A 26,346-nucleotide genomic window follows, 5' to 3' on the forward strand; every position below is an offset into this window, starting at 1 on the left:
AGATGTCTGCACCTCCCAATTTGAAGGTTGTAGGTTCAAGCCCCGCACCAGAGACTTGAGCACACAATCCAGCTGCCACTCCCAGTGCCAGTAGTGTCAGAAGGGCCACCTCTCAGGTGAGATGTTAAACGGGCAGCAGAGTTATGGTGAGTTGGGAGGAGAGAACTTCTGTGACCATGAGCTGTACCTTTTTCTGGTGCTCAGCCTGTGATCTGATAATTGCGCGATGCATTCGCTCCTCCTGATGAAGCTTCTCTTCCCTCAGCCTCTCCTCTCTTGCCCTGTGAAACAAATAACATCACAGTAAAATCTGCACATGCTTCGATGACAGCAGTTGTTGCTGAGCGTTGGATTGTTCCCCTGCCTGTTCCCGTGTGGCCGGTGACTACAGTCCCAGGTTCACATTCTCAGGATATCAGCATCAGTGGCAAGGCCAGCATTTATTGCCATCCCTAATTACCCTTGAGGAGGTGTTGGGAGCCACCTTCTTGAATGCAGAGGCCAGTTAAGAGGCAACCATATAGCTGTGAGTTTGGAGTCACATATAGGCCCAGACCAGGTAGGGGCAGCAGATTTTCTTCCCTAAAAGATGTTAGGGAACCAGATAGGTTTTTAACAACAACCCAGTAGTTTCAAGGTCCCCATTACTAATACTAACTTTTTATTCCAGATTTATTCAGGTAACTGAACTTAAATTCCACAGCTGCTGTGGGGGGTTTTTAACTCATGTCTCTGGATTATTAGTCCAGTAACATAACCACCCCTCATCGGAGGGACAACTCAACTCCACTCAACTCAACATGGACCAGGGATTGACCAGAGGATCCTCAGTGTGTGTTCTCTGGATTGCACTTGGCAGCATATTCACACACTGACCTCTCTCCCTCCCCACCCTCCTCATAAACCCATAGCTGACTTAGCGTTATGACCTTCTCATTCCTGGTTCTAGCTAGTTGTGTGATCCCTGGGGTAGGAAATGGCAACATGAGTGTGAGCCTCATCATTTAGCCCCTCGAGCCTGCTCTGCCAACCTCAACTCCACTTTCCCACCCTATCTCCTTATCCCTCGATTCTCAGTGTACAAAAATCTATTGAATGTACGCATGGACTGAGCCTCTTCACAACCCTCTGAATGAAGACATTTCTCCTCATCTCAATCCTAAATGGCTGAATCTTATCCTGAAACTGACCCCTAGTTCTAGACTCTTCAGCCAGCTCTCAGCATCTACCCTGTCAAGCCCCTTAAGAACTTTATACATTTCAGTGAAATCACCTCTCTTCTAAACTCCAGCAAATATAGGCACATTTTACTCAATCTGTCCTCATAGGACAGCCCTCTCACCCCAGGAATGAGTGTAATAAACCTGCATTACACCCTTTCTAAGGCAAGTACATCCTTCCTTTGTTAAAGAGATTAAGAGTCTATCCCATTGCAGTCTCTTTGCATCCTCACAGCTTACTCTCCCACATAACTTTGTAAGTTTCCTGCTAATTGTTGAGTGTTTTATCACATAGTTTGCGTAATGTCAGGCACAATCTCTGCACTGTCTCTACCTCATCCTCCTCTCCTTTTCTTTGTTCTTTTGGGCCAATTCCACTTTCTCCCGAGGCAGCTTCTCTAGATTCTCGAACAAGTCCTCCAGATAGTTCTCGATACTGGTCAGCATCTGTAGTGTGCTCATGTTGGCCTCGTTTTCACCGATACAGGCTCGGTAAACCTCTCCCACCTTCTGATCTAGAGCCTCCAGCATTTTATCCTGGAGCAGGGGATGTTTGGGAGGAAATAGACAGCAACAGTTAGGAACATAAGAAATAGGAGCAGGAGTCGGCCATTCGGGCTGTCGAGTCTACTCCGCTATTCAAAACAATCACGGCTGAACTTCTACTTTAATGCTCATTCCCCTTATCCCTTGATTCCCTTAGACTCCAAAAAATTATTGATCTTAGTCTTGAACATACTGAATGACTGAGGATCCACAGCCCTTTGGGGTAGAGAATTCCAAAGATTCACAACCCTCTGAGTGAAGAAATTTCTCCTCATCTCAGTCCTAAGTGAGTGCAGAATAAATGCTGGCATGGACTGATTGGGCCAAATGGCCTGGTTCTGTGACGTATATCCGAGTAATCCTGTGTAAATGGCCGATCCCTGATTCTGAGACTAGGGCCAGTGAAGGAATGGCGATATAGTTCCAAGTCAGGATGGTGTGTGACTTGGAGGGAACTTGCAGGTGGTGGTGTTCCCATGCATCTGTTGCCCTGGTCCTTCTAGGTGGTAGAGGTCGCGGGTTTGGAAGATGCTGTCAAAGGACCCTTGGTGAGTTGCTGCAGTGCATCTTGTAGATGCCACTGTGCGTCAGTGGTGGAGGGAGTGAATCTTTGTGGATGGGGTGCCAATCACGCAGGCTGCTTTGTCCTGGATGCTGTTGAGCTTCCTGAGTATTCTTGGAGCTGCACCCATCCAGGCAAGTGGAGAGTATTCCATCACACTTTTAAGCTGCTTGTGTTTAAGGTGGGAGATGGGCTGCTGATCATGCCTGTAAATGTGGCAGAACCTGCACCGAGGGCAGCTGCTGGTACCTGATCTTCAATCGTACTCTGGCTGAAGGAGAACATCTTGGCCTTGAGTTCAAGTTCTGCAGCCCTGCTCTCTTCCTTGGCGACAGCTTCGTTCAGCACGTTCAGCTGCTGTTTCAGAAAATCCGTCTCACAGTTCCTGCCAAACAACCACAAAATTATTGGTTCCAGTTCCAAAAAAAAAAATCAATTAATTACCCAACTCTTGCTCGCCCAATATAATGATTAAAGAAAGTTCCTGCTCTGGGGCCAGGAAGATTTCAGATTCCTGTCACAGGGATGTGCTGAGTTGGTCAATCTCTGGCTGGCAATCGGGGAATATAGCAACAGACGTTCAGCACCTCGAGCCTGTTATATAGGAACAGGAGGAGACCATAGAACCATAGAAAAAAATACAGACACAGAAGGAGGCCATTCAGCCCATCGTGTCAGTGCTGGCTGAAAAAACTAGCTGCCCAATCTAATCCCACCTTCCAGCACCTGGTCCGTAGCCTTGCCAGTTCCAGCATTTCAGGTACAGGTCCTGGTACCGCTTAAAAGAATTGACAGTTTCTGCCTCTACCACCATTCCTGGCAGTGAATCCCAGACACCCACCACCCTCTGGGTGAATAAGTTTTTCCTCATGTCCCCTCTAATCCTTCTACCAATCACCTTAAAATCTGTGCCTCCGCTAGGGGAAGCAGGTCCTTCCTGTCTACTCTATCCAGGCCCCTTATAATTTTGTACACCTCAATTAAGTCATCCCTCAGCCTCCTCCGTTCTAAGGAAAACAACGCTAGCCAATCCAATCTTTCCTCATAGCTACAACTTTCAAGCCCTGGCAACATTCTTGTAAATCTCCTCTGTACTCTCTCCAGAGCAATTATGTCCTTCCTGTAATGTGGTGACCAGAACTGTACACAATACTCCAGCTGTGGCCGAACCAGTGTTTTATACAGTTCCAGCATTACATCCCTGCTTTTGTATTCTATACCTCGACCATTAAAGGAAATTATTCCATATTCCTTCTTCACCCTCTATCTACCTGTCCTGCCACCTTCAGGGACCTGTGGACATGCACTCCAAAGTCTCTCACTTCTTCTACACCTCTCAATATCCTCCTGTTTATTGTCTATTCCCTCACTTTATTTGCTTCCCCAAATGCATTACCTCACACTTCTCTGGATTGAATTCCATTTGCCACTTTTCCGCCCACTCAACCAAACCATTGATATCTTTCTGGAGTCTACAGCTATCCTCTTCACTATCAACTACACAGCCAATTTTTGTGTCATCAGCAAATTTCACAAACAGCAAGGGACCCAACACTGAGCCCTAAAGGCCTGCTCAAGTTGGGAAAAAGAACCCGACTGAACCACAGCAGACCCGGCCCGACCGTCGCTTTACTTACCTTCCTGACACCGAACCTGCAGGAAGCTGCAGCGCATGCGTGATGATGTCATAGGGACGTCACTTGCTCACTGCGCAGACTCAGTTTCGTCCCGGATTCCCAGCTCAGGTAAGTTTTTTTAATTTCAATATTTACCAGCAGAGCACTTATCGTGTGTATCCGGCCCGACCCCACCCAACCAGAGTCCAAAAGCCAGACCCAGAAGAGGGGCCCGACCCAACCTGAACCTGACGCACGTTGTCGGGTCCCGTCGGGTAGCAGGCCTTTACTGAGCCCTGTGGAACACCACTGGAAACCACTTCTCATTTGCAAAAACATCCATCGACTACTAACCTTTGTTTCAGTCACTGAAACAATTTTGGATCCAACCTACCATCTTCCCCTGTATCCCATGGGATTTCGTTTTACTGACCAGTCTGCCATGGGGCCATTCTGTTCCTTGGATCTGTTCTGACATCGAATTAGATTATAGCTGATTTGTATCCCAATTCAATCTACTTGCCTAGTGTTCCTTTACCCTTAGATTGTTAACTAATTATGGCTCATTCCTTATCGAAATCCAGTATGGACTTTTCTCTTGTTGGTTCAAGAACACATTGTTCCAGAAAACTGTCCCCAGTACATTCAAGAAATTTGCTAACTTTAGGATTCTGGCACTTCCACATCTCCCAGTCAGTTAAAATGAAAGTCTGTCACTGTAACCATTGTTATTGCAACAAATGTCTCTGATCTCTGTGCTAATGTTTTATTCCTATCATTCCTTCACTGTCACTGGGTCAAAATCCTGGAACTCCCTTCCTAACTGGGGCAGCGCAGTGGTTAGCACCGCAGCCTCACAGCTCCAGCGACCCGAGTTCAATTCTGGGTACTGCCTGTGTGGAGTTTGCAAGTTCTCCCTGTATCTGCGTGGGTTTCCTCCGGGTGCTCCGGTTTCCTCCCACAAGCCAAAGACTTGCAGCTTGATAGGTTAATTGGCCATTATAAATTGCCCCTAGTATAGGTAGGTGGTAGGGAAATACAGGGACAGGTGGGGATGTGGTAGGAATATGGAATTAGTGTAGAATTAGTATAATTGGGTGGTTGATGGTTGGCACAGACTCGGTGGGCCGAAGGGCCTGTTTCAGTGCTGTATCTCTAAACCAAACTAAACAGCACTGTGGGTGTACCTACCCCACATGGACTGCAGTGGTTCAAGATGGCAGCTCACCACCACCTTCTCAAGGGAAATTAGGGATGGGCAACAAACGTTGGCCTGGCCAGTGATGCCCACATCCCAAGAATGAATAAATAAAAAAAAAACAAGAGGTCAACTCCCACCAAAGTCTTGCATCTTTTTTGATTCTTCAATTTGACAGCGTTTCTACTGCAGGGTGGGGACTGAGCAACTGGCTTATGCTGATTGACTGCTCTGCTTACATCTTATGCTGGGCAGTGGCCATGGCCTGTTTGATTTCCTCCACAGCCTCCTCGGTCTCCTGTGAGTTAAGGATGAGCGACAGGTTCTGTTCCTCCAGTTCAGTGTAGATGTTCAGTAGCTGCTTGGGATGCGTGAAGTAAAGTTCCTGCTCCTGCAGAACATCAAACAGAATCGCACAGGGAATGGAAACTCACTGAAGCAAATTTAGCATCAGGCTAACAACTGGACACAACACAACACTCTGCTTCTCTCAACAGAAAAGCAAATTACTGCAGATGCCGGAAAACTGAAATGACAACAGAAAATGATGGAAATACCCAGGCAGCATCTGTGGAGAAAGAAACAGAGTTAACATTTCAGGTCAGTGATCTTTTATCAGATCAAAATCCTGGAACTCCCTCCCTAACAGCACTGTGGGTGTACCTACACCACACGGACTGCAGCAGTTCAAGAAGGCAGCTCACCACCACCTTCTCGAGGGCAATTAGGAATGGTTCTGATGAAAGGTCACTGACCTGAAACGTTAACTCTTTTTCTCTCTCCACAGATGCTGCCAGACCTGCTGAGTATATCCAGCATTTTCTGTTTTTGTCTCTGCTGCTCTCTCTCTGTCCCTCCCTCTCACTCTCTGCTCTTTCTTTCTTTCCCCCCTCTCTCTCTGCCACCTCTCTCTGTCCTCACCCCCTCTCTCAGCTGCATCTCACTGAAAAATATACACCACTGAGAGTCAGTGTCTATGAAACTGTAATTACATGGAATTACATTGAATTTACAGCACAGAAACAGGCCATTCGGCCCAACGAGTCCATGCTGGTCTTTATGCTCCACACGAGCCTCCTTCCACCTCTCTTCATCTCATCCTATCAACATATCCTTCTATTCCTTTCTCCCTCATTTAAACTTCCCCTTAAATGTATCGATACTATTCACCTCAACTGCTCCCTGTGATGGTGAGTTCCGCATTCTCACCACTTTCTAGGTAAAGTTTCTGCCAAATTCCCTATTGGATTTCTTGGTGACTATCTTACATTGATGCTCTCTAGTTATACTCTTCCCCACAAGTGGAAACTCTCTGTCTGGGCTGGATTTGACAGATGTGGTAGGGGTTTCACTGTCAGGGCCAACTTGCTTCGGTGATCAGCAGGACCCAGGGCTGTGTCTTGCCAGCGGCTGTCAATTAAGCGCCTGCTGCCAGGCAGCCATCCATATTAAGGATGGTGGCCCACCCCCAAGAGCTGCTGGCCAATCAGAGACCTGGCAGCTCAGCAGCCTCAGCTGTGCCACTGCTAGCAGTGGCTGCATCAATGGCCGTGCTTCCTGGAAGGCAGGTAAGTGGGGTCTGGGGGTGCCAGGGCCAGCCACAGGCCCTGCTGGTGGCAGTGGGGGGAGGGTACTCTCTATGGACCAAACAATGCCCGAAAACGCGGCTCACCTCCCCTGACACCCCACCCCGAGCAGTCTCTCCACGTGGTGCAGGTAGCGCTGGTAAAATGCCAGCCGACGCAGGAAAAATCTGCAGGCAGGCACACCACCCACTGCCTTCCTACGTCAGTTTGCCAGCCTTCCCAACTCCCGGGTCAAGCCAGTCCTCTGTGTCTACTCAATCAAAAGGTTTCATCATTTTAAAGACCTCTATTGGGTCATCCCTCAGCCTCCTCTTTTCAAGAGTAAATAGAGACAGCCTTTTCACCCTTTCCTTCCTGATTGGTATAGCCTCGCAATTCTGCTATCATCCGTGTAAATCCTTTTTGCACCTACTCCAGCGCCTCTATATCCTTTTTATAATATGGAGACCAGAACTGCGCACAGTTCTCCAAGTTTCAGCTAAACAAGGTTCAATACAGGTTCAGCATAACTTCTCTACTTTTCAATTCCATACACCTAGTAATAAACCCTAGTGCTTGGTTTGATCTGATTATCGCCTTTATTAACCTGTGCCCAACATTTAGTGATTTGTGTGTTTGTACTCCCAGATCCCTTTGCTTCTTAGTTCTTATTTTCTAAGTAATGAGAGCTCCTTATTTTTCTCATCAAAATGTAATTCCTCACACTTAATTTAACTGAAATTCATTTGCCCATTCTTCAAGTTTATTAATGTCTGCTTTTAACTTGTAGAGATGATCCTTCCCAATTTGGTGTCATCTGCAAATTTAGAAATTGTGATTTTGATTCCAAAGCCTAAATCATTAACGCAAATTGTGAACGCCAGGGACACCAGCATTGATCCTAGTGAGACCCCCGGCACTGATCCTAGAGAGACCCCCGGCACTGATCCTAGAGAGACCCCCGGCACTGATCCTAGTGATACCCCGGCACTGATCCTAGTGATACCCCGGCACTGATCCTAGAGAGACCCCCGGCACTGATCCTAGTGATACCCCCGGCACTGATCCTAGTGATACCCCGGCACTGATCCTAGTGATACCCCGGCACTGATCCTAGTGATACCCCGGCACTGATCCTAGAGAGACCCCCGGCACTGATCCTAGAGAGACCCCCGGCACTGATCCTAGTGATACCCCGGCACTGATCCTAGTGATACCCCGGCACTGATCCTAGAGAGACCCCCGGCACTGATCCTAGTGATACCCCGGCACTGATCCTAGTGATACCCCGGCACTGATCCTAGAGAGACCCCCGGCACTGATCCTAGAGAGACCCCCGGCACTGATCCTAGAGAGACCCCCGGCACTGATCCTAGAGAGACCCCCGGCACTGATCCTAGAGAGACCCCCGGCACTGATCTTAGTGATACCCCCGGCACTGATCCTAGTGATACCCCGGCACTGATCCTAGTGAACACCTCGGCACTGATCCTAGTGAGACCCCCGCACTGATCCTAGTGAACACCTCGGCACTGATCCTAGTGAACACCTCGGCACTGATCCTAGTGAACACCTCGGCACTGATCCTAGTGAACACCTCGGCACTGATCCTAGTGAGACCTCGGCACTGATCCTAGTGAGACCCCGGCACTGATCCTAGTGAGACCCCGGCACTGATCCTAGTGAACACCTCGGCACTGATCCTAGTGAACACCTCGGCACTGATCCTAGTGAGACCTCGGCACTGATCCTAGTGAGACCTCGGCACTGATCCGAGTGAGACCCCGGCACTGATCCGAGTGAGACCCCGGCACTGATCCGAGTGAGACCCCGGCACTGATCCGAGTGAGACCCCGGCACTGATCCGAGTGAGACCCCGGCACTGATCCTAGTGAACACCTCGGCACTGATCCTAGTGAGACCCCGGCACTGATCCTAGTGAGACCCCGGCACTGATCCTAGTGAACACCTCGGCACTGATCCTAGTGAACACCTCGGCACTGATCCTAGTGAGACCTCGGCACTGATCCTAGTGAGACCCCGGCACTGATCCGAGTGAGACCCCGGCACTGATCCGAGTGAGACCCCGGCACTGATCCGAGTGAGACCCCGGCACTGATCCGAGTGAGACCCCGGCACTGATCCGAGTGAACACCTCGGCACTGATCCTAGTGAGACCTCGGCACTGATCCTAGTGAGACCCCGGCACTGATCCGAGTGAGACCCCGGCACTGATCCGAGTGAGACCCCGGCACTGATCCGAGTGAGACCCCGGCACTGATCCGAGTGAGACCCCGGCACTGATCCGAGTGAGACCCCGGCACTGATCCTAGTGAGTTTCCACCTCTTCATGAGGGGTTTTGATAGAGTAAATGAGGAGAAACAGTTTCCAGTGGCAGGAGGATCAGCAACCCGAGGGACAAAGATTTAAGATGATTGGTAAAAAAATACCAGAGTGGCAGAAGATGGGAATTCCTTTAAACAGTGAGTTGTTGTGATCTGGAACGCGCTGCCTGAAAGGGCGGTGGAGGCAGATTCAATAATAACTTTCAAAAGGGAATTGAATAAATACTTAAGGGGAGAGAATTTACAGGACTATGGGGAAGAGCAGAGATTGGGACTAATTGGATAGCTCTTTCAAAGAGCCAGCACAGACAGGGTGGGCTGAATGGTCTCTTTCAGTGCTGTATGATTCTACGAACTGGACTCAGGGCCCGTGGTCAGGCAGCACAAAAAAAACAGTGTTTCTGTCACTGATTGCGGAACATGCAACTCCCCAGCTGGGAGGCCGCAGCGGGAAAAGGCGTGGCTGTGATGCTCCTCAGGGTTGAACAGCCCACTGACTCTTGTGGCACGAGCAAGGGCCAATCAGGCAGGGCAAGAGAGGGGCATCTGGATCCCAGTGGAGATATTCTGGCAAGGGAGGTGGGTAGAGAATATATGGTCCACTGGTAAAAGCCTCTTAAAGAATCATAAGTGTAACAAACCTCATCACTGTCAGACCAGTCAACATCCAAATCTCTCAATTCAGAAACAGCACTACTCCTTTAGAGGAAACAGGAAATAAAGTGTTAACAGATAAACAAATAGAAGGGTGCAAAATGTACTTACTATCTGCGCTGACCCCTCCCCCACCCCCCAACTAACACTTCTGGCCTCCCACTTACCCTGGACAAATATTAGCAAAGACCACTTCACATCTCTGAGTTAAACAGCTTCAGCTTTGCTGTCAGCTGTGGCTAAGCATGTAGCACTACTGCTTCTCAATCAGAAGGTTAAAGGTTCAAGTTCAGATGTGAGTCTATAATCGAGGCTCATACTCCAAACGCAGGACAAGTGAGTGTTGCACCAGAGGTGCTGTCTTTTGGATGAGATGTTAAACTGAGGCCCCATCTGCTCTCTCAGGCAGATGTAAAAGATCCTGCATGGCATTTTTTGAAGAAAAGCATGGGTTAGATACAGAGTAAAGCTCCCTCTACACTGTCCCATCAAACACTCCCAGGACAGTATAGTATGGGGGTCAGATACAGAGTAAAGCTCCCTCGACACTGTCTCATCAAACACTCCCAGGACAGTATAGTATGGGGGTCAGATACAGAGTAAAGCTCCCTCTACACTGTCTCATCAAACACTCCCAGGACAGGTACAGCACGGGGTTAGATACAGAGTAAAGCTCCCTCTACACTGTCCCATCAAACACTCCCAGGACAGTATAGTATGGGGGTCAGATACAGAGTAAAGCTCCCTCTACACTGTCTCATCAAACACTCCCAGGACAGGTACAGCACGGGGTTAGATACAGAGTAAAGCTCCCTCTACACTGTCCCCATCAAACACTGCCAGGACAGGTACAGCACAGGGTTAGATACAGAGTAAAGCTCCCTCTACACTGTCCCATCAAACACTCCCAGGACAGTATAGTATGGGGGTCAGATACAGAGTAAAGCTCCCTCTACACTGTCTCATCAAACACTCCCAGGACAGGTACAGCACGGGGTTAGATACAGAGTAAAGCTCCCTCTACACTGTCCCCATCAAACACTCCCAGGACAGGTACAGCATGGGGTTAGATACAGAGTATAAAACTCACTCTACACTGCCCCAACATCAGATGGAGAGTCCCCTATCACCTACACCAGTGGCCTCACAGTGAGCTGGGTGGAGAGGGGGTGGGGACTTTATTGCAAAAAGAAGAAAATAAAAAGGGGTTAGATACAGAGTAAAGCTCCCTCTACACTGTCCCCATCAAACACTCCCAGGACAGGTACAGCACTGGGATTGGCTGGTCAATTTGGAGCACTTCCTGCCAGCAATCAGGGGGAGCAGCTGCACCTGTGTTGCAGCAATTGCAGAGTGGAGAGTGGAGACTGCAGCAACTGGAGAAAGGTGAATACAGAGTGGAAACTGCAGCAACTGGGGAGAGGAGAGTGGAGACTGGAAACTGCAGCAACTGGAGAAAGGTGAATACAGAGTGGAAACTGCAGCAACTGGAGAGAGAGATTGGAGAAAGGTGAATACAGAGTGGAGGGAAACCATCAAGGAAGGCTGCAATTTTTCTGGAGAGGTGGGTGTCAGGGCACCTGAAAGACTATTAAGTTTAAACTGTTTGGGGGAGGGAGAAGAGGCCTGAAGACTCAGGGGTGGGGCAGCCAAATCCAGTAAGGGCCCCTGTGTTTGTATTGGTGTTTGCACACAGGGAGCTCCCTCCCCACCCCAACTGCCTGCTCGGGACAGCTGGAGTTGCCCGGGTGAAGACTGTCTTGTTAAAATCAGAAGAGGAGAGTACCGGGCGGCTCCAGCTGTCCTGGGCGAAGAAGCCTCCCCCAACTGGAAGACAACAAACAAGTTTGGACGAATTGTGATAAAGGTGCTCCAACTGGCAGTTGAAACAAACATCCTTTTCAGCCTTTCTCTCCCTTCCTCCACTCAGTCGCCTCAATTACCTATCCTCCCCTTTTCCTTTACCATCCTACGCCATCCTCCTCTACTCCCACTCCACCTTGTTTAAAGTTTGCTTTTTTAAAAAAATTGTGTAAATTTGTTTTGTTTCTTGGGGGTGGACGTAGCTCTTAGACCCCATGGCAAGCCCCTCTTCGCCGGTGGCGGGGCCTTCCCGTTCATATGCTGCTGCGGCTGCTGCAGCTGCACCTGTTGCCCCGTCACCGTTTGCTTTATTAACAACGAAGCATGGGGTCAAGAGCTACGTCCACCCGAACATGACTATAGAGGCATGCGTGAAAGCAATGGCCGAGGTGGTCGGCCCTTCGGCCATTGTTGCAGCCTCTAAAATGTACGGGAAGGCAGTGTTTTTCCTGAAGACCGAGCGGGCGGTGTCCCTGGCTCTGAGCAAGGGGCTCACCGTGGGCGGGACCTTTCTGCCAGTGGACCCCCTGGAGGCCACTGCGCAAAGGCTCATTTTATCCAATGTCCCACCCTTCATCCCTGGTGAGCTCCTCCTTCCCACCTGCACCATCTGGGGGAGGTAAAGACGGGGCTCACCCCAGTCCCGCTCGGTCTTCGGGAGAACAGCCTCCGACACGTCTACTCCTTCCGCCGCCAGTTATTCATGCAGCTGGCGCGGGAGGAGGTGACAGAGGGCCACTTCAATGTAGAATTCCAGGGGACGGCCTACCGCGTCTTCTGGACCTTGGACGGGGTGCGGTGCCATGTCTGTAAGGGGGTGGGGCATGTTCGTAAGAACTGCCCCAACCTCCCGGCTGCCAACTCCAACTCAGCGGCCCAGGGTGGCGACGCTGCACCTCCTCCCACCCCCACTACACCACCACCAGATACCATTCAGTCGGTACCGGAGGCTGTGGTTTTCACGGCCTCCGGCAGGGAGGGGGGTGACCGTCCAAGTGGAAGGAAGGCGCGGAGGAGAAATAAACATCGAGAGGCGCGTCCCCTGGATATCGTGACACTACCCGAGCCTGAGCTCAGCCCAAGGCCCGATCTCGGGAAGTCAACTTGCCCCAGGGCTGGGCTCAGGCCCAGGGTGAATAAAAAAAAGGAGAGTGTGGAGGTGGAGGCCTCTGATGATATGGAGGTCTCTGAGCCTCCGCACACAACTGGGAAAAAGAGGAGAAGGCACCCCTCCACAGAGGTAACAAGGGGCCCTGAGGCGCAGGGCCCATCTGTTGGAGGGGAGCTGCCTCCTGTTTCGGGTCCCCAGGTTTCCCCTACCGCCACCGCCAAGGCTGCAAAGTCCGGGCAGGTGCTCCCTATTCCTCAGGATGGAGGGGAGGGGATGGCCCCGGTACATGAGGCCCCTCCTGAAGGAGTAAGTGGGGCCCTGCTTGTGGTGGGGGAGCCTGGGGAAGCCGCCCATTCTGCCACTGCTACTGGGTCGGGTGTCCTGAATGAAGGGGAGGGCGAGGCCCCAGAGGGTCGGGCCTCCCAGCCGGAGTCCACCACCAACCAGGAGACACCCGACCCAGTTATAACTGAGAATGCTGCCCCACCTGCTGGGCCTGTGGGTGCTGGCGGAGCGGGAGATAGCCTCCTCCCTCCGCCTCCAATCTCGGCTCCGGCTGGTTTCCCGGAGTCCGGAACTTCTGTCTCCCCTGGACCACTCATTGGCCTGGGGATGGAGGTGGAGGGGGGTCCTGAACCGCTGGTGCCGACAGGCTCCAGTTTCACAATAGAACCCAGAGAGGACTCCTCCGCCATCGATCCTGGGGGTGGGATCGTGACGGAGGCGGGACCAGCTGGCGCGGCGGGGACGTCAGCCCCACAGTGTGTGGTGGATGTGTCGGCCGCTGGCGGTGACGACCCGGAGGAGGATGGGGATTCGGTGCGGGGCACGGAGGATGATCTTGATTCCATCGCCAGTGAGGTGGTGGAGTCCCTCGTGCCTCCCACCGAATCTCCTCTCATCCCCACGGCGGAACTCCGGGATTTCCTCGCGGCTTGCAGGGGTTGCCGCAATAAAGTTCAGCTGGCCCTCGACCGTTGGTCGAATCTGGCGCTGATCATCCAGTCCGTCCGTGCCGCCCTTAAGATAGCGGGCAAGCGCGCAGACGTGAAACTGGTTGAGAGGCGCCGTTTTAATGTGTTCCTCAATGGGTTGCTGGGGGAGTGGAGGGCCAGGTGCACTTCCACTCCTTCCTCACAGTGAGGTGTTGGTGACGGGTTTTAAGTACCTTTGACATGAAGATAACCATAGCCAGCCTCAACATCAACGGCAGCAGAGGGGCTCACCGCAGATTTCACAATCTCTCAGTCCTTAGGGAAGGGAGATACGCGGTGAGCTTTCTGCAGGAAACCCACACCGTTCCGGGAGACGAAGCCACCTGGCTCCTGGAGTGGCAGGGTGGGGTCTACATGAGTCACCTCACCCCTATTTCTAGTGGGGTGGCTATCTTGTTGGCCCCGACTTTTCAGCCGGAGATCTTGGGGGTCAAGGAGCTAGTGCCGGGCCGCTTGCTCCACCTCGCCGTTCGCCTGGGTAGCGTGCCGCTCCACTTTGTGAACGTGTACGCGCCCAGGCCCGGCGCGTTGCAAGCGCGCTTCTTTGAAGAAGTGTCCGCTCTCTTGAGCTCCATCGATAGCGGCGAGTGCATCATCCTCGGGGGGGATTTTAACTGCACCCTCGAGGTGGGGGATCGCTCCGGTCCCCAGCGCGGCCAAGCGTCGGTGGAGAAGTTGAGGGGACTGATCAGCTCCCTTAACTTGGTGGACGTCTGGCGGAATCTCCATCCCGACTCCAGCGCCTTCACGTGGAGGTCTGGAGGAGGGGGGTCGCGAATCGACCGCCTCTACATTTCGCAGGCGTACGTCTCCCTCGTTTCGGCGGCCTCCATGCGGCTGGTGCCGTGCTCGGACCACCGCCTGGTGTGGGCGGAGTTCACTCCGCTCCGCACGCGGGCGGGGTCCGCGTACTGGCACTTTAACAACCGGCTGCTGGAGGACGTGCGATTTCGGGACTCGTTCTGTCGATTCTGGGCCGACTGGAGAAGGAAGCAGGGGGGCTTCCCCTCCTTGAGGCTATGGTGGGATGTGGGCAAGACTCACATCCGCGTCTTCTGTCAGGAGTACGCGAAGGGGTCGACCAAGAGGCGGGAAGCCGAGATCGGGCGCCTTGAGAGGGAGGTGCTCGACTTGGAGTCCCGCCTCGGTCATGCCGTCGCGGACCCGGCTCTGTGGCAGGCGTACAAAGAGAAGAAGGGCGCGCTGAGGGACCTGCAGCTCATAGCGTCCCGAGGCGCGTACGTGAGGTCGCGGATCCAGATCCTGGAAGATTTGGACCGCGCCTCTCCCTTCTTCTACTCGCTGGAAAAATGGCGGGGGGTCCGTAAGCAGCTCGTCGAGCTGCTGGCCGACGACGGATCCTCCATCACGGATCCGGAGGGAATGGGCCTCCTGGTCCGGACTTATTACAGTGCGTTGTTCTCTCCGGATCCGTCCAGCGAGGATGCGCGCAGAGTTTTGTGGGAGGACCTGCCGCAGGTCAGCCCGGAGGGCGCCGAAGGATTGGAGGCTCCGCTCACGTTGGCGGAGCTGACTGGCGCCCTCCACCAGCTCTCGAGGGGCAAATCCCCAGGGCTGGATGGGTTGACCGTGGAGTTCCTCAGGGCGTTCTGGGACGTCCTGGGGGACGATTACGCGCGGGTCCTGGGGGAAAGCCTGGCGACCGGGGAGATGCCCCTCTCGTGGCGCAGGGCGGTCATCGTCCTGCTGCCGAAGAGGGGCGATCTCCGCCTGCTTAAAAACTGGCGTCCGGTCTCCCTCCTCAGCACGGATTATAAGATCTTTGCCCGGGCTATGTCTACCCGCCTGGGCTCCGTGCTGGCCCACATGATCCACCCCGACCAGTCCTACACGGTCCCGGGCCGGTCCATCCAGGACAACATCCACCTGGTCCGGGACCTGATCCATCTTTCCCAGAGGACTGGTCAGTCGGTCGCCTTTCTCTCCCTCGATCAGGAGAAGGCGTTCGACAGGGTGGATCACGATTACCTTTTCGGGACTCTGCGCGCTTTCGGACTCGGGCCGCATTTCGTGGCCCGGGTCCGACTTTTATACGCCGCCGCAGAGTGTCTAGTCAAAGTTAACGGGTCCTTGACGGCGCCCCTTCGATTTGGGAGAGGAGTGCGTCAGGGGTGCCCCATGTCCGGCCAATTGTATACCATCTGCGTGGAGCCCTTCCTGTGCCTGCTTCGCAGGAGGTTGACGGGATTGGCTCTGCGCGAGCCGGCCATGCAGGTCGTCCTCTCGGCTTACGCCGACGACGTGCTCCTCGCAATCACAGATCCCGTTGACTTGCGGAGGATGCGCGACTGCCAGCAGACCTTTTCTGCCGCGTCCTCCGCGAGGATCAATTGGGAGAAATGTTCCGGACTCCTGGTTGGTCAGTGGCGGGTGGACTCCCTGCCGGAGGAGATGACACCTTTTGCGTGGAGCACCACGCACCTCCTCTATCTGGGAGTCCACCTTAGCCCCGCTGAGGAAGCCTGGCCGGCAAACTGGCAGGAGTTGGAGGCGAAAGTCACCGCTCGGCTGGGGCGCTGGACAGGACTGCTCCGAGTGCTTTCCTACAGGGGCCGAGCGTTGGTCATAAACCAACTGGTGGCCTCCATGCTGTGGTACCGGTTGGTCACTTTGGCCCCGCCCCCTGTATTTGCCACCAAGATCCAGAAGAAACTCGTCGATTTCTTCTGGGGCAAGAGGAAACACTGGGTCTCTGCCGCGGTCCTGAGTCTCCCGATCGAGGAGGGCGGTCAGTCGCTGGTGTGCGTCCGCACCCAGGCTGCGACTCTCCGCCTTCGGACCCTGCAGAGATACCTGTACGTCGAGCGTCCTCCCAGATGGTGTGCGCTGGCGACGTATTTTTTCCGCCAGTGTCACTGCCTTCAAGACGACACGCAGCTCCCGGTGGAGTCCGTTAGCCGCGCCTCTCTGAGGGAGTTGCCTGTCTTTTACCGGGATCTTTTCCGAGTCTGGAACATGGTCGCCTCCAGTCAGGGCGCTCCCCCGCCGGCGGAGGAGAGCGCCTCGGCTGTCCGGGCGGCCGACTCCGGGGACGGTCCGGCGGGCGGAGGAGTAGCCGAAACCCCCGGGACGCCCCTCACTGCGGGTGGCGAGGGGGCTCGGGAGTGCGGAGCGATCCCGGCCGAGCCGACCCCCGCTCGGCCGGAACTGCTCATCGGACCCAGGCCCCGAAACCCTCCTCGGGAGCCGGTCCCGCACAACTCGAGCCGCCTCTCGGAAATGCCCTCCGTGCCATTCCAATCGGCGCGGAGGGGTTTCCTGTACGGGCTGTTCCTGCACACTCTCCACTTCCTCGCCCTCGTCAGCCGGCCGGACACGCCCTGGCGGTCCGCGTTGCCATCTGGCGGCGAGGGGAAACCCCGATGGAGGTCTCTCTACGCGGGAGTCTTCCCCCTTTACATCGGGGACCTGGGGTGGAGGGTGCTGCACAGAGCAGTCCCGTGCAATAGGCTTTTAAGTAGGTTCACGGACTCCCAGGCCAGCTGTACTTTCTGCGGCCTGGACGAGTCCGTGTTCCACATTTATATGGAGTGTGCGAGGTTGCAGCCCCTATTTGAGTATCTGAAGGGGCTGCTCCTCAAATTCTGGCTGCACTTCAGTCCCACGCTCCTGATCTTTGGGCACCCGGTGCGGAGGGGCTCGGGCCGGGAGGAGGATCTCCTCGTCGGTCTGCTCCTGGGCCTGGCCAAGGTGGCAATTCACAGGTCCAGGTTGCGGGCCGTCGGGGGGTCCGTCCTCCCTGATTGCCTGCCCCTCTTCCGCGGTTACGTTCGCGCCCGGGTGTCCCTGGAAAAGGAGCATGCGGTGTCCGCCGGTACGGTTGAGGCCTTCCGCGACCGGTGGGCACCGCAGGGACTGGAGTGCATCGTCGACGCCGAGAATGGCATTTTAATTTGAGTTTTTTTGTTTATTTATCTGTTTTAATAAAGTTATTTTAAAACTGTAAATATGTACATAAAGGGGGCCTGGGGTATAAAGGTCACCTTGTTAAAAAAAAAACGGGGTTAGATACAGAGTAAAAAGAAAAAAAAAAAAACAGGTTTAGATACAGAGTAAAGCTCCCACTACACAAAAAAAAAAGGAAAAAAAAAACGGGGTTAGATAAAAAAAAACGGAGTTAGATACAGAGTAAAGCTCCCTCTACACTGTCTCCATCAAACACTCCCAGTACAGGTACAGCACGGGGTTAGATACCGCCGAGAATGGCATTTTAATTTGAGTTTTTTGTTTATTTACCTTGTTTTAATAAAGTTATTTTAAAACTGTAAATATGTATATAAAGGGGGCCTGAGGAATAAAGGCCCCCTGGACATAGAAAAAAAAGAAAAAAAAAAAAATGGGGTTAGATACAGAGTAAAGCTCCCTCTACACTGTCCCATCAAACACTCCCAGGACAGTATAGTATGGGGGTTAGATACAGAGTAAAGCTCCCTCTACACTGTCCCATCAAACACTCCCAGGACAGGTAAAGCACGGGGTTAGATACAGAGTAAAGCTCCCACTACACAAAAAAAAAGGAAAAAAAAAAACGGGGTTAGATAAAAAAGAAAACGGAGTTAGATACAGAGTAAAGCTCCCTCTACACTGTCCCATCAAACACTCCCAGGACAGTATAGTATGGGGGTCAGATACAGAGTAAAGCTCCCTCTACACTGTCCCATCAAACACTCCCAGGACAGGTAAAGCACGGGGTTAGATACAGAGTAAAGCTCCCTCTACACTGTCCCATCAAACACTCCCAGGACAGTATAGTATGGGGGTCAGATGCAGAGTAAAGCTCCCTCTACACTGTCCCATCAAACACTCCCAGGACAGGTAAAGCACGGGGTTAGATACAGAGTAAAGCTCCCTCTACACTGTCCCATCAAACACTCCCAGGACAGTATAGTATGGGGGTCAGATGCAGAGTAAAGCTCCCTCTACACTGTCCCATCAAACACTCCCAGGACAGTATAGTATGGGGGTCAGATGCAGAGTAAAGCTCCCTCTGCACTGTCTCCATCAAACACTCCCAGTACAGGTACAGCACAGAGTTGGCTGCCCTCGGATTGGGAATCTGAGTGCCGATTGCAGCAACGAGGTGCAGCTGATGGTGCTGCAGTCAGTTGCTGCTGGAGAAGGAGAGCTGAGGAGAGAGCTGCAAGACTTTTTGGACAACATTTGCTGTAGAGAAGTAAGAGACTTTTGGAATAAGACTGTATTTGGAGGTGGGTGTCCAGCACCAGAATTTTGCTTGATTTGGACTGTTGGAAGAGGTAGGAGAGTCCGGAACAACAGGGGGTGGGAACTGTACAATTCTACAGGGAGCTGTGCAATTGCTCCCTCCCCACCCTAATTGCCCAGCCTGGGTCAGCTGAAAGCTGCCCAGGCATTAGCTAGATCTGTTTGTTTCTATAGCCAGGCAGCTTCAGCTGACTCAGGTGAAGACCCCTCCCACAACCAGAAGACCGGAAGACCAGGAGTGTTCAGAGTACTGAGTACAACCCTTTAAGGAAAAAAAGCAAAGTCATCGCTTGCAGCCTGTTTTTCCCCTTTCCTGTATACCCTCAGCCCCTTCCCAAACCTACTAGCTGCTTTTTCTTGGAAATGTTTGTTTGTTTGTTTGCCTGCAATTTGGGGATAGGTTTGGCTCTTGAACCCACGGCAAGCCCATCATCACCGGTGGCGGGGCCCTCTCATACCTACGCGGCTGTAGCCTCTGTGGCCGACCGCGTGACCCCGTCACCTTTTAAGTTAATTACTTTGAGCCATGGGGTAAAGAGCTATCCCCACCCCAATATGTCTATAGAGGCTTGCGTTAAGGCAATGGCCGAGGTTGTCAGCCCCTTGGGCATTGTGGCAGCCTCAAAAATGTACGGGAAGGCTGTATTTTTCCTGAATACCGAGTGGGTGATGTCCCTCGCCCTAAGTACGGGGCTCAGAGTGGGTGGGACGTTCCTGTCAGTGGACCCTCTGGGGGCCACTGCGCAGCGGATAATGTTGTCAAACGTCCCGCCCTTCATTCCTGATGGGCTCCTCCTTCCCCACCTGCACCATCTGTGGGAGGTGAGGTCAGGGATCACCCCAGTCCCATTCGGTCTTCGGGAGCACAGCCTCCGACATGTCTACTCCTTCCATTGCCAGCTATTTATGCAACTGGTGCGGGAGGAGGTCATGGAGGGCCACTTCAGTGTGGAGTTCCAGGGGACGGCCTACTGCCTCTTTTGGACCTCGGATGGTGCACGGTGCCATGTCTGCAATGGGGTGGGGCACGTACGTAAGAACTGCCTCAACCTCCCAGCCGCCAATACTACCTCGGCGGCCCAGTGTGGCGCCACTGCACCTCCTCCCACTCCCCCAAAGTCTCCTAAAGACACTCCTCATTCGGTTCTGGAGGTTGTGATTTTCTCGGCCTCTGGCAAGGAGGGGAGTGCCTGTCCAGGTGGAAGGAAGGTGCGGAGGAAAAATAAACATCAAGAGGCGCGTCCCCTGGACACATTGACACAACCCGAGCCTGAGCTTAGTCCAAGGCCTGATCTCGGGCAGCCCACCTGCCCCAGGGCTGGGCTCAGGCCCAGGGTAAAAAAAAAGGAGGGTGCGGAAGTGGAGGCCTCTGATGACATGGAGGTCTCGGAGCCTCTGCGCCCAACTGGAAAAAAGAGGAGAAGGCATCCCTCCACAGAGGTAACACAGGGCCCTGAGGTGCAGGGCCCATCTATTGGGGGGAGCTGTCTCCTGTTTCGGGTCCTCAGGTTCCCCCTGCCATCACCAACATCAAGGCTGCAAAGACCGGGCAGGAGCTCCCTACCCCTCAGGATGGAGGGGAGGGGGAGGCCCCTGTACATGAGGCCCCTCCTGCAGGGGTAAGTGGAAGCCTGCTTGTGGTGGGGGAGCCTGGGGACGCCGCCCATTCTGCCACTGGCTCGGGTGCCCTGAGTGGAGGGAAGGGCGAGGCCCCAAAGGGTCGGCCCTCCCAGCTGGAGTCCACTCCCAACCAGGAGACACCCGACCCGGTTATAACTGAAAATGCTGCCCCATCTGCTGGGTCTGTGGGTGCTGGCGGAGCGGGAGATGGCCTCCTCTCTCCGCCTCCGGTCCCGGCTCCGGCTGGATTTCTGGAGTCGGGCACTTCCATCTCCCCTGGACTACTCATTGGCCTGGGGACGGAGGTGGAGGGGGGTCCCGAACCGCTGGTAGCCACAGGCTCCAGTTCCATCCTGGAACCCAGAGAGTACTCCTCCGCCATCGATCCTGGGGGTGGGACCGTGACGGAGGCGGGACCAGCTGGTGCGGCCGAGACGTCCGCCCCACAGTGTGTGGTGGGTGTGTCGGCCGCTGGCGGTGACGACCCGGAGGAGGATGGGGACTCGATGTCGGGCATGGAGGATGGCATTGATTCCATCGCCAGTGAGGTGGTGGAGTCCCTTGTGCCTCCCACCGAGTCTCCTCTCATCCCCACGGCGGAAGTCCTGGATTTCTTCACGGAATGCAGGGGTTGCCGCGATAAAGTTCAGCAGGCCTTCGGCTGTTGGTCGAGTCTGGCGCTGATTATTCAGTCCGTCCGTGCCGCCCTCAAGAAAGCAGGCAAGGGCGCGGGCGTGAAACTGGTTGAGAGGCGCCAATTTAATGCGTTCCTCAATGGGTTGCTGGGGGAGTGGAAGGCCAGGTGCACTTCCACTCCCTCCTCACAGTGAGGTGTTGGTGACAGTTTTTAAGTATCTTTGACATGAAGATAACCATAGCCAGCCTCAACATCAACGGCAGCAGGGGGTCTCACCGTAGATTTCACAATCAGTCCTCAGGGAAGGGAGGTACGCAGTGAGCTTTCTGCAGGAAACCAACACCATTCCGGGAGATGAAGCCACCTGGCTCCTGGAGTGGCAGCGTCGGGTCTACATGAGTCACCTCACCCCTATTTCTAGTGGGGTGGCTATCTTGTTGGCCCCGACTTTTCAGCCGGAGATCTTGGGGGTCAAGGAGCTAGTGCCGGGCCGCTTGCTCCACCTCGCCGTTCGTCTGGGAGCGTGCCGCTCCACTTTGTGAACGTGTACGCGCCAAGGCCCGGCGCGTTGCAAGTGCGCTTCTTTGAAGAAGTGTCCACTCTCTTGAGCTCCATCAATAGCGGCGAGTGCATCATCGTCTCCAGCGAGGCCAAGCTGATTAGCTCCCGCAACTTGGTGGACGTCTGGTGGAATCTCCATCCCAACTCCAGCGCCTTCACGTGGCGGTCTGAAGAAGGAAGGTCCCGAATCGATTGCCTCTACTTTTCGCAGGCATCCGTCTCCCGCGTCTCGGCGGCCTCCATGCGACTGGTGCCGTGCTCGGACGACCACCTGGTGTGGGCGGAGTTCACTCCGCTCCGCACGCTGGCGGGGTCCGCGTACTGGCTCTTTTACAACCGGCTGCTGGAGGACGAGCGATTCCGGGACTCGTTCTGTCGATTCTGGGCCAAATGGAGAAGTAAGTAAAGGACCTCCCCTCCTTGAGGCTAAGGTGGGATGTGGGCAAGACTCACATCAGTGTCTTCTGTCAGGAGTACACGAAGGGGTCGACCAAGAGGCGGGAAGCCGAGATCGGGGGCCTGGAGAGGGAGGTGCACGATTTGGAGTCCCGTCACGGTCATGCCGTCGCGGACCCGGCCCTGTGGCAGGCGTATAAAAAGAAGGGCGCGCTGAGGGACCTGCAGCTCATAGGGTCCCAAGGCGCGTACGTGAGGTCGCGGATCCAGATACTGGAAGATTTGGACTGCGTCTCACCCTTCTTCTACTCGCTGGAAAAATGGCGGGAGGTCCGTAAGCAGCTCGTTGAGCTGCTGGCCGACGACGGATCCTCCATCACGGATCCAGAGGGAATGGGCGTCCTGGTCTGTAATTATTACAGTGCGTTGTTCTCTCCGGATCCGTCCAGTGAGGACGCGCGCAGAGTTTTGTGGGAGGACCTGCCGCAGGTCAGCCCGGGGAGATGCCCCTCTCATGGCGCAGGGCGGTCATCGTCCTGCTGCCGAAGAGGGGCGATCTCCGCCTGCTTAAAAGCTGGCGTCCGGTCTCCCTCCTCAGCACGGATTATAAGATCTTTGCCCGGGCTATGTCTACCCGCCTGGGCTCCGTGCTGGCCCACATGATCCACCTCGACCAATCCTACACGGTCCCGGGCCGGTCCATCCAGGAAAACATCCACCTGGTCCGGGACCTGATCCATCTTTCCCAGAGGACTGGTCAGTCGGTCGCCTTTCTCTTCCTCGATCAGGAGAAGGTGTCCGACAGGGTGGATCATGAATACCTTTACGGGACTCTGCGCGCTTTCGGACTTGGGCCGCATTTCGTGGCCCGGGTCCGACTTTTAAACGCCGCCGCAGAGTGTCTAGTCAAGGTTTTCTCCGGGTGCTCCGGTTTCCTCCCACAAGCCAAAAGAATTGCAGGTTGGTAGGTAAATTGGCGATTATAAATTGCCCCTAGAATAGGTAGGTGGTAGGGAAATATAGGGACAGGTGGGGATGTGGTAGGAATATGGGATTAGTGTAGGATTAGTAGATATGGGTGGTTGATGGACAGACTTGATGGGCCGAAGGGCCTGTTTCAGTGCTGCATCTCTAAACTAAACTAAACTAAACGGGTCCTTGACGGCGCCCCTTCGCTTTGGGAGAGGAGTGCGTCAGGGATGCCCCATGTCCGGCCAATTGTACACCATCTGCGTGGAGCCCTTCCTGTGCCTGCTTCGCAGGAGGTTGACGGGATTGGCTCTGCGCGAGCCGGCTATGCGGGTCGTCCTCTCGGCTTATGCCGATGACGTGCTCCTCGCGGTCACAGATCCCGTTGACTTGCGGAGGATGTGCGACTGCCAGCAGACCTTTTCTGCCGCGTCCTCCGCGAGGATCAATTGGGAGAAATGTTCCGGGCTCCTGGTGGGTCAGTGGCGGGTGGACTCCCTGCCGGAGGAGATGACACCTTTTGCGTGGAGCACCACGCACCTCCTCTATCTGGGAGTCCACCTTAGCCCCGCTGAGGAAGACTGGCCGGCAAACTGGCAGGAGTTGGAGGCGAAAGTCACCGCTCGGCTGGGGCGCTGGACAGGACTGCTCCGAGTGCTTTCCTACAGGGGCCGAGCGCTGGTCGTAAACCAACTGGTGGCCCCCATGCTGTGGTACCGGTTGGTCACTTTGGCCCCGCCCCCTGCATTTGCCACCAAGATCCAGAAGAAACTCGTCAAGTTCTTCTGGGGCAAGAGGAAGCACTGGGTCTCTGCCGCGGTCCTGAGTTGACCGATTGAGGAGGGCGGCCAGTCGCTGGTGTGCGTCCGCACCCAGGCTGTGACTCTCCGCCTTCGGACCCTGCAGAGATATCTGTACGTCGAGCATCCTCCCAGATGGTGTGCGCTGGTGACGTAGTTTTTCCGCCAGTGTCACTGCCTTCAAGACACCACGCAGCTCCCGGTGGAGTCCGTTAGCCGCGCCTCTCCTAGGGAGTTGCCTGTCTTTTACCGGGATCTATTCCGAGTCTGGAACATGGTCGCCTCCAGTCAGGGCACTCCCCCGCGGGCGGAGGAGAGCGCCTCGGCTGTCCGTGCGGCCGACTCCGGGGACGGTCCGGCAGGCGGAGGAGTAGCCGAAACCCCTGGGACGCCCCTCACTGCCGGTGGCGAGGGGACTCGGGAGTGTGGAATGCTCCCGGCCGAGCTGACCGATGGAGGTCTCTCTACGCGGGAGTCTTCCCCCTTTACATCGGGGACCTGGGGTGGAGGGTGTTGCACAGGGCAGTCCCGTGCAATAGGCTTTTAAGTAGGTTCACAGACTCCCAGGCCGCCTGAACTTTCTGCGGCCTGGACGAGTCCGTGTTCCACGTTTGTACGGAGTGTGCGAGGTTGCAGCCCCTATTTGAGTATCTGAAGGGGCTGCTCCTCAAGTTCTGATTGCACTTCAGTCCCACGCCCCTGATCTTTGGGCACCCGGTGCGGAGGGGCTTGGGCCGGGAGGAGGATCTCCTCGTCGGTCTGCTCCTGGGCCTGGCCAAGGTGGCAATTCACAGGTCCAGGTTGCGGGCCGTCGGGGGGTCCGTCCTCCCTGATTGCCTGCCCCTCTTCCGCGGTTACGTTCGCGCCCAGGTGTCCCTGGAGAAGGAGCATGCGGTGTCCGCCAGTACGCTTGAGGCCTTCCGCAACCGGTGGGCACCGCAGGGACTGGAGTGCATCGACGACGCCGAAAATGGCATTTTAATTTGAGTTTTTGTTTATTTCTGGTTTTAATAAAGTTATTTTAAAAATATAAGTATGTAAATAAAGGGAGCCTGAGCAATAAAGTCCCCCTCGACATGAAAAATTTAAAAGGGGCCTGGGGTAAAAAAAAAAAACGGGGTTAGATACAGAGTAAAGCTCCCTCTACACTGTCCCCATCAAACCCTCCCAGGACAGGTACAACATACTGTCATCGAGTCATTTACGGCACAGAATGAGGCCATTCGGCCCATCGAGTCCATGCCGTCTCTCTGCAGAGCAATCCAGTCAGTTCCACTCGATCCCTGTAGCTCAGCAAGTTCATTTCCTTCAAGTGCCCATCCAATTTCCTGTTGAAATCACTGATCGTCTCAACTTCCACCATCCTTGTAGTCAGCAAGTTCCAGCTGATTACCACCTGCTGTGTTCTGACCTCACATTCCCTCTGCAACTCTTGCCCAAAACCTTCAATCTGTGTTCCCTAGGTCTTGTACCATCAGTTAATGGGAAGTTTTTCCTTGTCATAATCTTGTACACCTCTATCAAATCTCCCCTCAATCTCCTTTGTTCTAAGGAAAACAAACTCAGCTTTTCCACCCTAACCTTGTAACTAAAATCCTCCATCCCTGGAACCATTCTGGTAAATCTCCTCTGCACCCTCACATCCTTCTTGCAGTGTGGTGACCAGAACTGGTCGCAATACTCCAGTTGGAGCCTAACCAGAGCTTTATAAATTTTCAGCATAACTTCCCTGCTTTATGCCTCTATTTATGAAGCCCAAGATTCCATATGCTTTATTAACCACTCTCTCAATATGTCCTGCCACCTTCAAAGATTGAAGCAAATGCACTGCCAGATCCCTCTGTTCCTGCACACTCCTTCGAACTGTGCCATTAAGTATCTATTGCCTCACCCTATCCCTTCTGCCAAAATACATCACCTCACACTTGTCTGTATTAAATTACATCTGCTACTGGTCTGCCCTTCCTCTAGCCAATTTATGTCCCGTTGCAGGTGGTTTGTATCATCCTCACTGTTTGCCACTCCTCCAAGTTTGGTATCATGAGCAAATTTTGAAATTCTATTCTGTGTTCCAAGATCCAAATCATTTATATATAGCAAAAAAAGCAGTGGTCCCAGCAATGACCCTTGGGGAACACCACTATCTATCATCCTCCAGTCTGAAAAACACCCACTTACCACGACTTCTGTCCTGAAGCCAATTTTTAAAATCCAATTAGACACTGACCCTCCTATTCCACGTGCCTTAATTTTGTTAATCAGCCTTTTATGTGGTACTTTGTCAAATGATTTCTTCAAATCCACAGAGACAACATCCACTACAGTTCCTTCATCAACCTTCTCTGTTACTTGATCAAAAAATTCAATTAGATTAGTCAAGCATGATCTGCCTTTTACAAATCTGCACTGGCTATCCTTAATTAACTCAAACCTTTCCAAGTGT

At 53.7% G+C, this 26,346-nt stretch overlaps 1 protein-coding gene across 2 annotated transcripts in view; it reads right to left on the reverse strand.

The window, feature by feature from the left end:
- cfap100 (cilia and flagella associated protein 100) overlaps positions 1 to 26,346 on the reverse strand; it is a 78,058-nt gene that overhangs the window by 471 nt on the left and 51,241 nt on the right. For both annotated transcript variants that reach the window (XM_068052197.1, XM_068052198.1), the window contains exons 11-15: positions 9,695 to 9,752; positions 5,382 to 5,533; positions 2,578 to 2,713; positions 1,555 to 1,757; positions 188 to 281 (exon numbers count right to left, since the gene is read on the reverse strand). In XM_068052197.1, the coding sequence (XP_067908298.1) occupies positions 188 to 281; positions 1,555 to 1,757; positions 2,578 to 2,713; positions 5,382 to 5,533; positions 9,695 to 9,752 (643 nt within the window). The remainder of the gene's footprint in view (positions 1 to 187; positions 282 to 1,554; positions 1,758 to 2,577; positions 2,714 to 5,381; positions 5,534 to 9,694; positions 9,753 to 26,346) is intronic.

This window comes from Heterodontus francisci, chromosome 19 (genome assembly GCF_036365525.1).
Source record: "Heterodontus francisci isolate sHetFra1 chromosome 19, sHetFra1.hap1, whole genome shotgun sequence".
NCBI classification, from domain to species: domain Eukaryota; kingdom Metazoa; phylum Chordata; class Chondrichthyes; order Heterodontiformes; family Heterodontidae; genus Heterodontus; species Heterodontus francisci.